Source organism: Perca flavescens, chromosome 15 (assembly GCF_004354835.1).
Source record: "Perca flavescens isolate YP-PL-M2 chromosome 15, PFLA_1.0, whole genome shotgun sequence".
In the NCBI taxonomy this organism is placed as follows: domain Eukaryota; kingdom Metazoa; phylum Chordata; class Actinopteri; order Perciformes; family Percidae; genus Perca; species Perca flavescens.
This window is the reverse complement of record NC_041345.1, coordinates 20,933,031-20,948,759: the sequence shown is the minus strand read 5'-3', so window position 1 is coordinate 20,948,759 and position 15,729 is coordinate 20,933,031. Positions and strand designations below refer to the sequence as shown.

General features: G+C 40.0%; 1 protein-coding gene across 2 annotated transcripts; it reads right to left on the bottom strand.

The window, feature by feature from the left end:
• Nucleotides 1-7,848: 7,848 nt before the first annotated feature.
• Nucleotides 7,849-15,560, bottom strand: nucb1 (nucleobindin 1). Of its 2 annotated transcripts, none has more exons than XM_028599309.1 (13): nucleotides 15,461-15,560; nucleotides 14,112-14,235; nucleotides 13,912-14,019; nucleotides 13,653-13,785; nucleotides 12,835-12,938; nucleotides 12,384-12,569; nucleotides 11,010-11,100; nucleotides 10,860-10,918; nucleotides 10,527-10,619; nucleotides 10,320-10,409; nucleotides 8,631-8,801; nucleotides 8,328-8,442; nucleotides 7,849-8,203 (listed from the first exon to the last, which is right to left on the bottom strand). In XM_028599309.1, the coding sequence occupies exons 1-13, from the start codon at nucleotides 15,475-15,477 to the stop codon at nucleotides 8,118-8,120; spliced, it is 1,377 nt and encodes a 458-aa protein (XP_028455110.1). In that variant the 5' UTR covers nucleotides 15,478-15,560; the 3' UTR covers nucleotides 7,849-8,117. The 2 variants fall into 2 exon arrangements, with proteins under 2 accessions (XP_028455110.1, XP_028455111.1); XM_028599310.1 differs by having other exon boundaries at nucleotides 15,311-15,556.
• Nucleotides 15,561-15,729: the final 169 nt, after the last annotated feature.

The window sequence follows — 15,729 nt, the reverse complement described above, 5'->3', positions numbered from 1 at the left end:
TGTCTTACCCTCTCCATGGTCGACAGAGAAAGGAAGGAAAGGCGCATCGTTGCCCGGCTCACTCCGCCAGAGCACCTGAGAGACGGAGGCTGCAGCTTCTCCCCGTTCCAGCCCGGTTACCAGCCTGCTCCATCCACTCCCTCTCTCAGCTGAGGGAGCGATGTTTCGGCTCAGCCGCGGCGCCAGGCAAATTACACGCAGAAAACACAGCCAACATCCGGTCAGGACGTTTCAGAATAAAACATGCAAGTCTATAAAACGCTTGAGAACCATGACGATACAGTATATGGATTTAAGCCCCAAAAGGCATGAACCCCAACATGGCTAAAAATGACCCAATTAATCCTATACGTTTAATATACTGAAAAGTTACACAGCAGGCCTATACCTCGATTCAATAGACTAATTACATATTTTTAAAATGTTTTATAATTGAAATTCTGTCCTTTATCTTTCCCTTTATTCTAATTATAATTTAATATATAATTTATAATAATAATAATAATAATAGTAATAATAATAAATAAATAAAAACATGTAACAAAGTAGACTATTTCTCAAGTCAATAATAGCAGATAAATGAAGCAAAAGTAATTGAAAAAATATTTTTTGCACTAGCTTGTTGCCTTAAGGGTATGCCAACCTAGCCTCGTGAGACCGTCCTGATCTCGCGAGCTCCAATTTTCCACTCGCCGAGCAAATGCGAAGCAATCCATCTGGCGGAGTCAGGTTAATGCCAACCTGCCTTTGACTGCACATTTTGTATGAGCATGACGCAACAAATAAAACCCCTGAATCCTCTTAAAATCTTTAATAAATATGTTTGGTTTTATTTAAATCAGAACTGATAATTCATGTTATTGTATTTATCAAAATTCTTTTTAAAAACAGTTGGGAAACACTGATCTACAGGACAGCTAACAAGGATCTAGGACAGGTGACCTGTACTGAATCCTTGTGGACAAGTATCTTTTGTTGAAAATGAGCAATATAGTAGCCTATCAATCTTTCAAAAATAAATAAAAAAATAGTAATGACCATAGACTGTAAATATTAGGGTCATATTTACATTCTATGGTAATGACCTAACCTAAAACATAGACAAACAAGTTGAAACTTCATTCTGAAGAGAAATAACCGTGCTTCCGCTTCCCTGTCTGTGTGTTTCTGTGTACCTTGACGACCTCCCGTCGTTCATCTTCCCTCAGCTCTCCTCCTCGGTAAAGATGCTGGGTCTTAAAGAAACACATCACCACATAAACTCCTCACAGCCTCTCAAGCTTATTTTTACAGTCTATGCTCACAACTTACTTCTAACTGTACTTTGTTGCAGTTTAATACCTTTAAACACAAAACCAATGGACATCATTAGAATGGCAATTATTTCCCGCAATTATTCTCACAGTGAGTGGTATGGAACTTGCCAAAAAAATAATTAAACAATTGCACCCTCTAGCGGCTCGATAAGAGAACTGCAATGCACTGCCACCATAGTTTTTTTTTTTTCCATCATGGATTCGCAGTTTTTTGTGAAACTGAACAGTTTGATGAACTTTTAAAAGGTCAACCAGCAATAAACAACTTTAAAATAACCAGAACTGTTGTTGCAAGTTCATACGGTGAGTCATTAGGGGGATGTATTAGGCATTACATTATTCTATTCAAACAAATTGAATAAAATGTTTTGTTTTTTTCCCCTTATTATTAAATCACCCGTTACTTATGTCAGTAAAACTTTGTCACCATCACCAGTCCTGAAAGGCTTGTTATGTCAGCCAAACAGATCGCAGAAGAGGCGGGCGTCGTAGTGGCGGGGGGGGGGGGGGGAGGGTGGGGTGGAGGAGACGTAATGTCCTCTTCAGAGAGGGTGATGTACAGTAGGTAGATTCAAAGTGCATCCAAATTTAACTTCAAATATTTTAGAGACGAACAGAAGGAATAAAGTCTGAGATGACAAACAGCAGACAAAGCTGTCTGGACAAGTTCGAACACTTACACACTCTTCTTGGCTGCAGGTTATGGTTTTACCGAGAAACATTGGGACTATTTTTTAAGAAAACAACTTGATATCTGCATCTGTCTCAAAATCTGATAATTTACAGCTCAGAGATTATTCTTTTTTCAGCAAAGCAGCTCAAAAATCGAGAACATCAAAACAGTACAAGTACATTAAAGTACTTGTCAACGTCCTGTCTGACACTGAACCAGTTCATACAATTAGTTTGAATGTTACTTATAATACTTCAGAATCAGTCACAATCAAATTGTAAATATGCCCTTTAAAATCCCCTGAAAGTGCTGCTAATTGATCATGGTGCTGATTGTATGGCTACTTTTCTTTTTAAATGTTACTTGTGCTCTGTTTATTTATTGTACTATATTTAGTTTTATGTCATATTGACATTTGATCACGTCTGAGAACAATAGCTGTAAAAGTAAAATGACAGACAGGGTCAGTGACTAAGCAGAATCACAGACTCGATTAACTGCCTCACAAATATTTCACACAATCAGCAAATACCTGAAGACAAGTCAGCCTCAAATAACAACTTCATCTAAGATTGTGAAAACACGAAGAGACCAGTTAAGGAACGGACCGACACAGACACGGCGTGATTTGGCAAAAGCAGCTGAAAGACGTCTTGTGAAACAGCCAAAAGAAGGAGGAGGACGCACCATTTACAGAGCGACAGTGTTTGTTTCTTCCTCTTTCAGGGATTGCACAAGTCACAGAGGCCACAGTCAATGAGTTGTATCCTTTACCTTTTAATACTTCTAGTTCTAGTATTAAAATACCTATAATGGAATAATACCACATTAAAAGTACAACTTTTTTGAAGTGTTGTTGCAGTAAAATCTTAAATATCAAAGTAAAATGTCTCTTAGTGAAGAGTTTTCCTTTTCACTGTTAACTTTTTGTTTTATAGTGCAAGGACTTGTTACTGTGGGTGGTGATGGCGCAGTGGATATGACACACGCCTTTGGTGTGGCAGATGTGGGTTCAATTCCCACTGTGATACATCAACCAATGTGTCCCTGAGCAAAACTGGCCAGTGCAAAAAAATATATATATTAACTGTTGTAAAACATGATAAGTGGTTGGCTTTCTTGATTCAATGTATTTGGCAAGCAAAGAAAAACTCTTGTCCGTCCAAATTGTTGCAGAAAAATTCACCAGAATGCAGGAAATAAGGTGTTTGATGCCCCAAATTTGCCCCCTGCTGAAACAAATAGATAGATAGGTGGCGATCTCAACCCCCCCGCCCCTTGGGTAAATGTATATACAGTAGCTGGCTACTTTAAATGCTAACAGTGCATCAAATTGTGTATTTATTTGCAAAATAACCAATAAGTGCCATTTCAAGAGCAAAGTAGGGGAGAAAAAGTCTCACAATCTGGGAAGTTATCCAGTAAAGTATCAGGATTTCGTAGTATCTGAACTAAAACTCCCCTTAATGCAGTATACTCACTCACAAGATCACACCTTTAACAGACCCACTGACAGTGTGTTGACAGCTTCAGTGCCACCTCTGCTCAAAAACAGCTGGATGAAATGTATGTCAGAGCTGCTGCTGTGGATGATGCCCTCTGTGGACCAACAGACACAACGCTGACCTGTTAAAGTTCCCACAGGGAGCTCAACTACACAGCTCAACATTTCACAGGAAATCCCATCTCGAATAGAACACAGGCACAATTTAAAAAATCCCTATGTCTAATTCTTTATTATGCTTTTATTGACGTATAGGTACATACCTCAACTTCAGCTTAGTTTGTCGTGATTTCTTTAATTTTTGAAAGGCATTTTAAAGTTAGTCTTAATTGTGTTTTTATTTTAGCGTACAAAACTGGCTTTAACAGTGAGTTTCCATCCTAATTTTAGTTTATAATACTGTTGTTTGAATGTTTTAAATTAAGGAGGTACGTTTTTTTAAAGCATCTAAACAGATGTATTGCCATACTCTCACTTTTGCATTTCAGACACATTAATTATGTATCTCGGTATGCTATTTGTATCCATCAACATAACATCAGCCTTAAAATACAATGTTGGTATCTTCCAGTATTATTCTACTGCTGACAAAGATATATAGATACATTATTTATCCCCGGAGGAGAATGTTCTGTTATAGCAGCAGTACACGACCGTAGCCACACTGAAGAAGAATACTGCAAAGATCAAATAACATTGGACTAATTGCAGAATTGGCACTTCTTCACTGTGAGGTTGTCCTTTAATACAACACTTAATTATGAACAGAATACACTTATATTGGTCTACCGGTTTTGCATTATGTATTTGTGCTAAAACTGCAACACGTGTATTTTATGTATTGATATTGGCTGGAAAATATCCAAAAATAAAGGTTTATGCATCTGTAAAGGTCATGGTTATGCTCAATAACACACTGCATTTGCTTTTATATCCACAAGACTGAGCAGTTCAAAATAAATCTACTGTGATAAACACTGACTTTTTTTTTTTTTTTTAAACCTTTATTTATCCAGGTAAACTGTTTGAGAACAACTTCTCATTTACAAACATGACCTGGCCAAGAGGCTACAGAAATAAATGTTAACTACTCCACGACTATACATATACATGTCATACACATAACACACAGAACAAGCAATTAAAAAATAAAAAATAGACAGCAAAGAAAAAAAATAAAAATAAAATGCTTAAGTATATGTGTATAAATATGATTCATGTTTATCAACAGGAACAGGAATCGACTATATTGTTTTGTAGGTTAAGCTTAAAGGTGGAAATTGGAGTATTTTGTAGTGTGTTCCAATCATGTATTGCTGGAAAACGGAAAGCATTGTGTCCAAAGGTAGTAGAAGTAGGGGGGGTACTAAACTTAATAAAATTACTTGATCTTGTATAATGGGTGTTATGAGCAACATGAAAAAAAGATGACAGATAGAGAGGTGTCTTGCCCATGATTGTCTTGTATATGAAGCAAAACCAATGATGGAGCCGCCGTGTATGAAGGGAGGGCCAGCCCACCAGTTTATACAAATCACAGTGATGAGTATGAAAAGGTGCATTAGTGGCGAAACGGATGGCTGAATGATAGAGTGTATCAAGTTTTTTTAGGACTGTATTTGGGGCTATTCTGTAAATAGTATCGCCATAGTCCAAAATTGGCAATACTGTCATCTTAACAAGGATGCATTTGGTAGCATGAGTAAAGGAAGCTTTATTGCAGAAAAGAAAAGCTAGTCTAGCTTTAACTTTAGTTTGAAGGTTCTTGATGTGTGTAATAAATGACAAAGATGAATCCAACCAGATACCTAGATATTTATATGTTTCGACATACTCTATAGCCATACCGTTAATGCAGGTGATTGTAGGTGGAGTCTCAGTAACAGGTTTTCGGCTAAAAATTATACATTTTGTCTTACTAGTATTAATACAGAGGTGAAGATTATCAAAGAACTGTTCTATCGAGGTGAAGCTTAATTTAAGATTGGAAGCTGTAGAGGTGAGAGAAGAACCAACTGTGTACAAAATGGTGTCATCTGCATAAAGATGAATTTGTGAGGTGCCAGCAGCTCTGGCTATGTCATTAATGTAAATAGAAAAAAGGATTGGACCCAAGATGGAACCTTGAGGCACCCCTTTAAAGATGGTAAGTGGATCTGACATGATGGTTTCAGCCTTCAATTGCTGAACACGGTTGGTGAGATAACTTGCAAACCAATCACAGGCAGAGGTGGACAGACCAATACTGGAAAGTCTATGTAAAAGTATCCTATGGTCGACAGAATCAAAGGCCTTAGTAAGGTCTATAAAGGTGGGCAATACAGATCTGCTTACTATCTAATGCTGTAATTACATCATCGAGCACCTTAGTGGTGGCGGTTATGCACCCATGTTCCATCCGGAAACCAGATTGCATATTGAATAATATATGATTATTACCCAAAAAATCATTTAGCTGTTTATGGACGAGCTTCTCAAGAACTTTGGCAAGGCATGGTAAGATAGAAATTGGACGATAACAATTTGGGTCAGATTTAGAGCCCCCTTTGAAGAGTGGAAAAATGATGGCTGATTTCCAATCAGTGGGGAACTCAGAGAGCTGTGTGGACATATTAAATAATCTTGTGGCAATAAAGCGGACTGCTGCTTTTAAAAACATGGGATCAAGACCATCAAGGCCAGCAGATTTGTTTGTATTCAGCTTGATAAGTTCATCCTGGACTTGAGAGGTGGAAAAAGGCGTAAAGGAGAAGCCACTGTTACTTGGTGGGGAAAATTGTAGATCTGCTGAAATTATAGCTGAAGTGTCCATTGAGACTGGATTAGGATTTGAAGTTGACACTGTATGTGTTGCATTAATAAAGTGATGGTTTAAAAGTGATGCCATCCAAGACTTTTCAGTGATAATATTGTCATTAAATAACAGAAGTTGGTAAATTGGAGGAAACAACTTCATTTTCCATTACTTTGACTGTTTTCCTAGTATCATTCCCACATGTGGTGAGTTTCTTTTTAAAATAAGAGATTTTGGCATTTCTGATAGCCTGTGTTGCTTTATTTCTGCATTGACGGAAGGCCAACCAGTCAACTGGAGATTGGGTGGAGCGGGCCTTTCTCCAGAGGGCATTTTTACGATGAATAATCTCAGCCAGATCATTAGAAAACCAAGGACTATATCGATTTTGAATTCTACATTTTTTCAGGGGGGCATGCTTACTCATAATTGAGCTAAAAGTATTTTTGAAAAAAACACCAAGCCTCTTCCAAAGAGGGGAAGGAATTCATTCTGTCCCAGGACACAGCTGCAACATCTTGGAGAAAAGCTTGCATGTCAAGGTTTTTGCTCAAATATATCCAAAAGACTGAGCAGTTCAAAATAAATCTACTGTGATAAACACTGACTTGATGATCCAGGCAGCTTCCTGAAGACGTCTTTATTTGGCCGATATGACAGCGGTGACTGACAGCAGGCAGCTGCATGGACAACAGGAGAGGAGGGGCACTGCGGGTCACGGGAGGTCAGTGGGTTAGAGGAATGCTGATAGGAATGCCCTGAGCGGAGGCATCTCATCAGCTGGACAACAACAGGCATCAGCAGGTCCCCAGGGAGCCATGACAGTGGATAACAGGAGCACAAAAACACTTCCCAACAGGATGACTGACTGACTGACTGACTGACTGACTGACTGACTGACTCTCTCTCTCTCTCTCACACACACACACACACACACACACACACACACACACACACACACACACACACACACACACACACACACACACACACACACACACACACACACACACACACACACACACACACACACACTAATATTACTTATATTATTCTATTGTAATGTATGCTGTTATTATAATAGTTTGTATCTAACTGCTCTTACATATAAATACAATATTACATTACATCATATGTACAATAGATGTAATGTAATATCTTACCATCTACTGGCTCATGTGCCAGATCTGGCCTGTGAGACAATTAATAAGGGCCACCCCCCCCCCAACATGTACAGAATTTATTGTTACAATTTATTGGCCCACTAATGTAATTTTTGTTTTTCCAACGTTTTGATCTTTTTATAATCATTTGAGTCACTAAAAAGGTTGCATTTCAGATTTAGCAAGCTGCATCTAATGAGTAAACGTCACCCAGTTCTCAGAATTTCAAGAAAGGTAGCTGCTTTCTGCCTGACCTGCATGGAGGACGATGCCGTTCTCCAGAAATACAATCCACGCAGCATCACTGTGACAGGTAGCAGTGAGGAGAGGAAGCTGGAGTGTGTACAGTTGAAATTTATCCCGGCCAGTGGCCCCCAAAATAGATTGATTTCAAGAAGTTTGGTTTAAATTAAGACTTTATTTGAAGAGGTTTATAATTTTACACTGAAGGCCATTTAAGGTCTTTAAATCTGATGTAGACCACAAAGATGAACACACAGTACGATATGTCATGGTTCACGAGCCAAGTCTCTCTGAATTTATACATACAGTTCACGTAATTTAGTTTGAGGAACCCATCTGGATATCTGTGTCAGTGCAAATCGAGTGTGTGCGTGTGTGTTTTTGTGTGTGTGTTTGTGTTTTAAGGCTGTCAGAGCGTACTGCATTAAGTGTGTAAAGGCAGATTCTGTGGAGGCTCTGCAGGCAGATTATTCGGGAGCTCGGCTTGATGCTCAGCTGGGACTTTTGCCTCTGGGGGGGGGGAGAGAGAGAGAGAGAGAGAGAGAGAGAGAGAGAGAGATCCACTCAATAAGAACCACAACAAAATAAATCCATAACAACAATAAGACATTTACCATTATGTAAAATTGCTTACCTTTATCTTCCACTTGTATCTCTGGTTGGAACTGTAGCTCTCCATGAGGACCTGCAGGAGGCTGCCCGCCTGCTGCTTGCTGTTCCTTCTGTCTCTGGGACATCTCTAAAACTGCCTGAAATTGAAACATCGCAATTGAATTATCATTTGAACATGCGTCAGTGTTATCACAGGCTGAGAACTGGCCGTTGAGTTAGTAGAATTCAAGTTTGACCCCTATATGATGATGTCATGAAATCCATTCTTTAAATCCAGTTGCAGACGACATACGTAAAGCCGCGACTGACGTGGCGGGACAGTTACCTGCTGGTACTCTCTCCTCTGGGCCTCCAGGGCTTTGCCTCTCTCCTTCAGCAGGTCCTGCTGCTGACGCAGATTCTCTGCCTTCCTCTTCAGCTCCTCCTCTTTGTCCCGGAGTTCAACCTCAAATCGCTGCAGCTCTTCCTCGGTGTACACCGGTCTGGTTTCCAGAGTCTACAGAGACAGCAGTGGGAGCCGATGTAATGCAAGGTATTCACACCACTACTGAAAGGTTATGGTTTAGTAAAGGCTTCACCATACTCATGCACATAAACTCATGAGTTGGTTCTGCTTCGGTCTAGATCTTTATTTTGCATGCAAAAGTACATATTATACAAACATACTTTAGACTAAAAGGAAGGCATATAGTCCACTGTTGCAATGCTCTTTATGTCACATAATTATTACCCCTGCTTTACTGGAAGAGAAATCTATATTATGTTAGTCACAGAAGACGTACTGCTAGTAATACTCCATATTATAAAAACTACAAATATTATACTATATTTATATTTTCATCACATTCAAACTCCTCGCGGACACATTTACAGAATGTTTTTGTAGAATCCAGTACACACACACACACACACACACACACACACACACACACACACACACACACACACACACACACACACACACACACACACACACACACACACACACACACACACACACACACACACACACACACACACACACACACACACACACACACACACACACACACACACACACACACACTCTAATGAATGCCCTCAAGTGTCAGTTGGACTAAAAGTTTGAACATTTTTAAATCTGGGGGTGTGAAGTTAGAGAGAAGTAGCTGCTCCTTATCTCTTCTTAAGGCATAACAGCATTGTGGGTATTGTAGGTGCCATGTTTTGAAAAGAAAGGAGTAATGTGTGAAATAAAAATCTTTCTGGTTCTGCTGAATTGTTTTTTAAATCTTTTTTTCTAAACTGCCCATCCTAAAGCTGACAGTGTTGTAGCGGTGCAGTGCTAAATTGCTCTTTTAACTAAATGCAACATTACCTCTATTCACAGCAGCCACTTCAGGTCTGCGAGTTGGTAAGGGATTACCCACAATTTCCACCAACTGCGGAACTGCTCCACTGCGTGTCGGCTCCGTGGTCCGCCGTCCTTCAATACCCACCAGGTCTGAATTTGTTGCGGAGCGTCTGCGGCCATGACTGACCGCTTAAGTCGCGAATTCACATATGATTGCGCAGAACCCCAAAACCAACAACAGTTTGACATCAGGCCTGTCTCTGGCCATTATGACGTTTTCAAGGTGTAGTTCAGGCAAATATGATCCGCCGTGAGCACGGTGTATTTTATTTTGAAAATTAACCGGCTGTTTTATTTTGTTTCTGCGCTCGACTTCCTGTACCGCACAATCTGCCCTGTGCTGAATTGCTGCGGAGCTCTCCAGCGTCCGGCAAAAATAGAAGCTCTGCGTATCAGCTCCGGATCGCCGGTGCTGGGACGGAGTCAGAACACAGCAGTCAGTGGAAATTGCGGGTTAGAACACACGAACACACACACACACACACACACACACACACACTTACACACACACACACTTACACACACACACACACACACACAGCTTGTCCTGGGATTTGAACCACAGACCCTCTGATCACCCGCCCACTTTGCAGACTTTCAGGCCACCTCTGGGCTCTTTACCTCCCACTCTTTGGGATTACTGAACTCCTTCTTCTCGGTGGATTTCAGGAACTCCTCCAGGCTGACGAGACGATCTTTATTTGCGTCCACCTTTTAACACAGAAACGTACGCAGCATCAGTCACAGCAAAGCAGAGAGAAAAGTGGAGAGTGACTCACGGCACATGAGTCAAACAAGAGCAGATAAGAGTAAATAATTAAGACTCACATTCTTCATGACATGCTCCCTCATCCGAAGCCTTTCTTCCTCCATCTCCATCATGTCGTCTTCCTCATTCTTCGGGTCGTAGACCTTCTCCAGCTGGAGGAAGAGAAATGAACAGATGTTACAGGGCTGCTGTGCATATCACTGCGGTCAGGTTCAAAACTTCTACTTTTAAAAAGCCTGCGATGCACAGACAAAACAGCTGTATTTTCAAATAGATGATCATCCATTTTTTTTTATATTCTGTCATGTCATTTTAAGCCGTTTCATTGTAAAATCAAACAAGTAATACCTTGATTTTAAAGACATGATATACAGTACTGCAGGGTTTCGTACCTCTTTAGTGAAGAGAGCCTCCAATTCTTGTTCATCTAAAACACCATCTTCATTTGTATCTAAACAGGGCAGAGAAGAAGTTTATTCATGTTGAACTTACTGGCGTGATATGAATAAATGACAGGGGTTAAAAGAAGAGGAGTCACTCACCATGCAGTTTAAAAAATGTTTTGGGGTTAAACTCCTGAGGATCCAGTCCATCTGTCTCCTCCCAAACTTCCCGTAGCTGAGCGACACTACCCTGAATATGGGAAAAATGCAGCAAAACATGTAAAAGAACATTCTATACTTTGATACTTATTATTCCAATATGCATCTTGCACACTACTTTACATCCCACTCCATGTGTACTTGTATTAATATTAAGTTGATATGTGCCTATATGCATATTGTTGTCTCTATTGTACAGTATATGTAGGGCTGCTCGATTATGGAAAAAAATAATAATCACGATTATTTTGGTCAATATTGAAATCACGATTACTCATTAACATTTGGATATAATGGATAGTGTCCAGGGTATAATCTGTTAGTGTCCTTTATCTCACAGAAAGAGTCTTTGGATCAGAATAAAATCTGTTTTACTACTGTGAATCGGTTCAGCTTTACAGATATCACACAAAACGTTACACAGCTAATGAACAGTTCCACAGACATAACACAATGTGCATCTCACATCACATGTTCACTCACTATGACCACTACTACTGTCATTACTAAACATTGTGCCAAAAATATTAGCTATTTGCTAGCTAACCTTAGGAAAAATCCAGCACATAGACGGTACCTTAGAGTAACGTTACGTGAAACAGGTGATTTAATGTCCCTGCTCATTTACATACAGTTTAACAACAAAACCAAATGCGGAGGGAACATTACTATGTTTTTCATGTTGGTTTTGAGCAGTATGCCTATGCACCCCAACTAAGCTGGTAAAAGTTTAAAACAGTAAGTGAATACAGCGTGTCGGGGGAATACAATCTCTACTACAGTGGGTGGGTGGGTGGGGGGGGGGGGCAAAGGCAGAGGGACCGCAGGGTTGGCTAACGTTAGCTGTTCCCAGACAACTGAGTTGGTTTTGCCTTTTTTTGCTCACCAAACGCTGCTGCCATCTTTACTCGCGCTGAGTTTTTAAATTCCAGCGGATGATATGCACAAGACTTGCCTCCCTGACTGGCTTCGGGAGGGGCGGATGTGCGCGTGTCATTCAGAACACAAGACAAAATAAGAGTGTTCTTGCAAAACAGAACATGGCAAAATAATTGTTTTTTTTCTCGATTATACTATTTTGGTGATCGTTGGGAGCCAAAATCGAAATTCAATTAATTGCTCAGTATGTGTCTATATTACTATTTGTCTACTGACTGTTTACTACTACATGTCTATTTGTTGAATGTATAGAGAGTTAACACCTACCAAAGTCAAATTCCTTGTGTATTTAAGTATACTTGGCCAATAAAACTGATTCTGATTCAATTCCACTTCTTTCCACCAAATAACCAACATGGGTGCATTTGTGCGTACCGGAGCATTGACTTTAGGGTGCTGGTGGTGTTTGTCCTTAAGCTCCTGCAGTCTCTTCTCCTCCGTCTCCCTCTTCTCCTGGTCCAGGCCCTTCAGGTACTCGCGTCTCTCGTGCTCCTTCAGCATCTCATAGCGCTTGAACTCCTCGTGTCTCTCGGCGTCGTAGTTCTCCAAGTCCTTGGTGGCCTAGAACAAAGCACCAGACAGGGGCTGTCATCTTGAAACCAAAGAGGGGTCACATATGGTGTCTGGAACAATTACCGGCAGGTCTGCCGTCATTCGGTCTGCTGTAATTGTAGCACCCTCGAGTCTGATCAGTGTAATTCTGATTCTGCTGGACTGTGACAGGATTCGTCACTTACTCATGTCAGAACATAAAACCAACTGACTGATTTCTCACTCTCTGGGGTCAACAAAAATCCAGTTTTTGATTATCTCTGGAGGATCTTACCGTCGAGATTAGCAGCTCGAGGTCTTTGGCCTCGAAGGTGTTTTGATTGTGGGGATCCAGATGTTCAAACTGCTTCAGCAGGGAGGCGTGGTCCATCTGCAGGCCTTCACAGCAGACACAGCAATTAACAGACACATGCTGGACTTTTGACACACATGACTTCCATTATGTCCTGCACACACTGAACACATCTCTGTGCCGAGGGGCTACATTCCTCTCTCAATACACACCTTACCAATTTCTATTCATGTGTATATTTTTTTTATTTTTGGCCAATATTTTACACGAACATCTACGCTTACATTGCTAAAAGCTGTCTGAAACGGTTACTGGCAATTGATAATTAGTATAGCTGTTGATTATTTGAAGGACCAAAAAAGTAATTAAAGTAAGTAAGTAAAGTCAATCTTTTAAATTAATAACACTAGTCATTTTTCAAGTAACAAAAATTGACAGTTACAGTTGTCACAAACGCAAACCTATTGCTTCACACAGTACAGAATGTAGTTCAAATGTGGTATTTATTATTTACTAGTAAGATTTGAAGACACGTTTGGTTCAGATAATTTTTAACATATGACGTTTTATGCAGGAAATAACATAAATTATAATTTAGTACATAATAAACTACTTATAAAAAAGACTATACCACCTTAAACATTAGTATTTGTCATTTGTATGCCTTTCTCTGATACACCAACCATCTAATTTTCCACTGGAGATCTTTAAATTAAATCTGATGCACTCTATCTACCTATCTAGGTATTTTACAAACACTCTCCCTCTGCAGTGATCAACAGGAGAATGAGTCCACTCACTCTGCGTGTTGGTGCTGTCCAGTTTGGCCTTGAGCAGCATCCTGAGGCGAGAAACTTCCTGACGCTTCAGCTCATCCAGGCGCGTCCTCACATGGTGACCGACCAGGTCCAGCTCTTTACTGAGACGGCCATTCTGACGGACAACACAAGACATACAGGTGAGAAGAACAGATTAAATGGCACCAGTAAAATGTAAACCAGAAAGCTTTTGGAGTGTTTCCCGTTATTGGGCATGAATGAAGGAGAAATGGACGCTGACCTTGATGTCCTCTGTGTTGGCTGTTTGCAGTTTCTCTCTGAAGTGAGGGTCTGTCTCCAAAACCTCGATCACCTCTCTGAGATACCTGTCGTAGTACAGGCCTGTGTCCTGCAAGAGTGTGTTGTAAAGGACGGGTTATTGACAACAAACTGAATCTAAACTACAGTAGGCTACATGACTGAGACTACTATGGTCATTACCGCGTTCTCCTCCGGCACTTCCTCTTTTGCTTCCTGGTTGTCTCCATTGCGATCAATAGGCACGGACCAGACCCCAGCAGAGATGGATAGTAGCAGCAGCCAGCTAGGTTTTAAGGTCATCGTCCTTCAAAATAAACAACAACGTACGTTGTAATATAGCATGCAAAGCTTTGACTGAAAGTCTACAATTTTAGCACAGAAAAGAACAAGAGACAGAGGTGTGTGAGAAAGAAAAAACAAGATAAATGTCTTAGAGTGAGTGTCAGTTGTTCTCCAACATAATAGCTGACACCAGATCTTGTGCAATCGATGTGTTGTATAACAGGTGTGCAAAGCTTTCTTCAAAAATAATCCAGTTCGCACTTTTATTTACCACAGTCCATAATATAGGCTACAAATTTGGACCATAACAAATTAAACAAGATGCATTTTTCGTTTGAAATCTTAAATTATGTTCACACGCAAACTATAAAACAATTCTGTAACTGAGCAGTATAGTATTGCGCCATGTTTGGTTTATAGTTGCTTGAACACTACTGCACTTTTTATGTAGATATCTTCAATGTAACGGTAGACGAGGGCAACACCGGACGGCCGCTTAATTTATCCTCCACATGACCAGTGTTAGACTTGTATTTAAAAAGGTGCAGACAGTGTTCATCACAATATGGTTCCCTAAATAGTACATGACTCCAGTCCGAAACACACATGGAAAGATAGTAAATTAACTCCTTTTTATTATTTCTTTAGACGCCTTCACCGAGAAGAGGAATACATAATATCAGATTTCTTAGGTGGATCGCTTGGGCAAACGATACATTTTGAGCAGGAACACTTAGCTAGTTTGCGAGCTGAATTAACAGCATACATTTAGTTTTTAACACCAGAAGTGTTACTTAACACGGTTAAAATAACACGGTTTAAATAGCACATTACTATTATAACTTAGGTATCCTTCGTGCCTGTAGCTAGCTAGTTAACGTTAGCTAACTAGCTAGCTATTTTAAAACAGGGACAACACGGAGGCGGATGAGAGGAGGTCTCAACACAAAAAACATCTTATGTATACGTGGAATCACCTGTGAGATTAAACCTATAGCGTGAGTGAATTACGTTTTGGTTTTAACAACATTTACACCTTATTCGATTTTTAAAAGGTTATTTTAGAGGTGATATAACAGAACCTGGGTATCCTTTACCGTGACTTGTAGAGACGTCTTCTACCTGCGTTGTGTTGTCTTATATGTCACGATGTTCTATAAATTGTTACTATTAAACAGCGCCGATAAAAAAAACGACAATTAAAACGTGTTATAAAACACAATATCTTTTAATAGCTGCTCTCTTACCGCATGTGTATTGACATTATCTGATCCGATCGGGTCGGATACTAAAAGCGGTCTCTATTCGCGTCGGATAAATTTGACGTCATGAGATTGCAGCTGTGGTTCCAACATGCTGCCTTCAAGTTCTGTCAGAAATAGTGAATTCATGTTTATTTTTTTCGTACAACAGCCTAAAATAGGTCAGAAACCCACGATTTAAAAAGATAAATCAGCCATCAACACATTTGCTCTTGTAAAAGGGGGTAATTATATCCTAGCAAAAGTAGAATGAA

Excerpts from the sequence above, each read along its gene's own strand:
- nucb1 (XM_028599309.1), bottom strand. Across the intron at positions 13,786-13,911 it reads CCAACACAGAGGACATCAAG|AATGGCCGTCTCAGTAAAGA; the intron begins GTCAGCGTCCAT and ends GTTGTCCGTCAG. Across the intron at positions 8,443-8,630 it reads AGAGGAGAGAGTACCAGCAG|GCAGTTTTAGAGATGTCCCA; the intron begins GTAACTGTCCCG and ends TTTCAATTTCAG.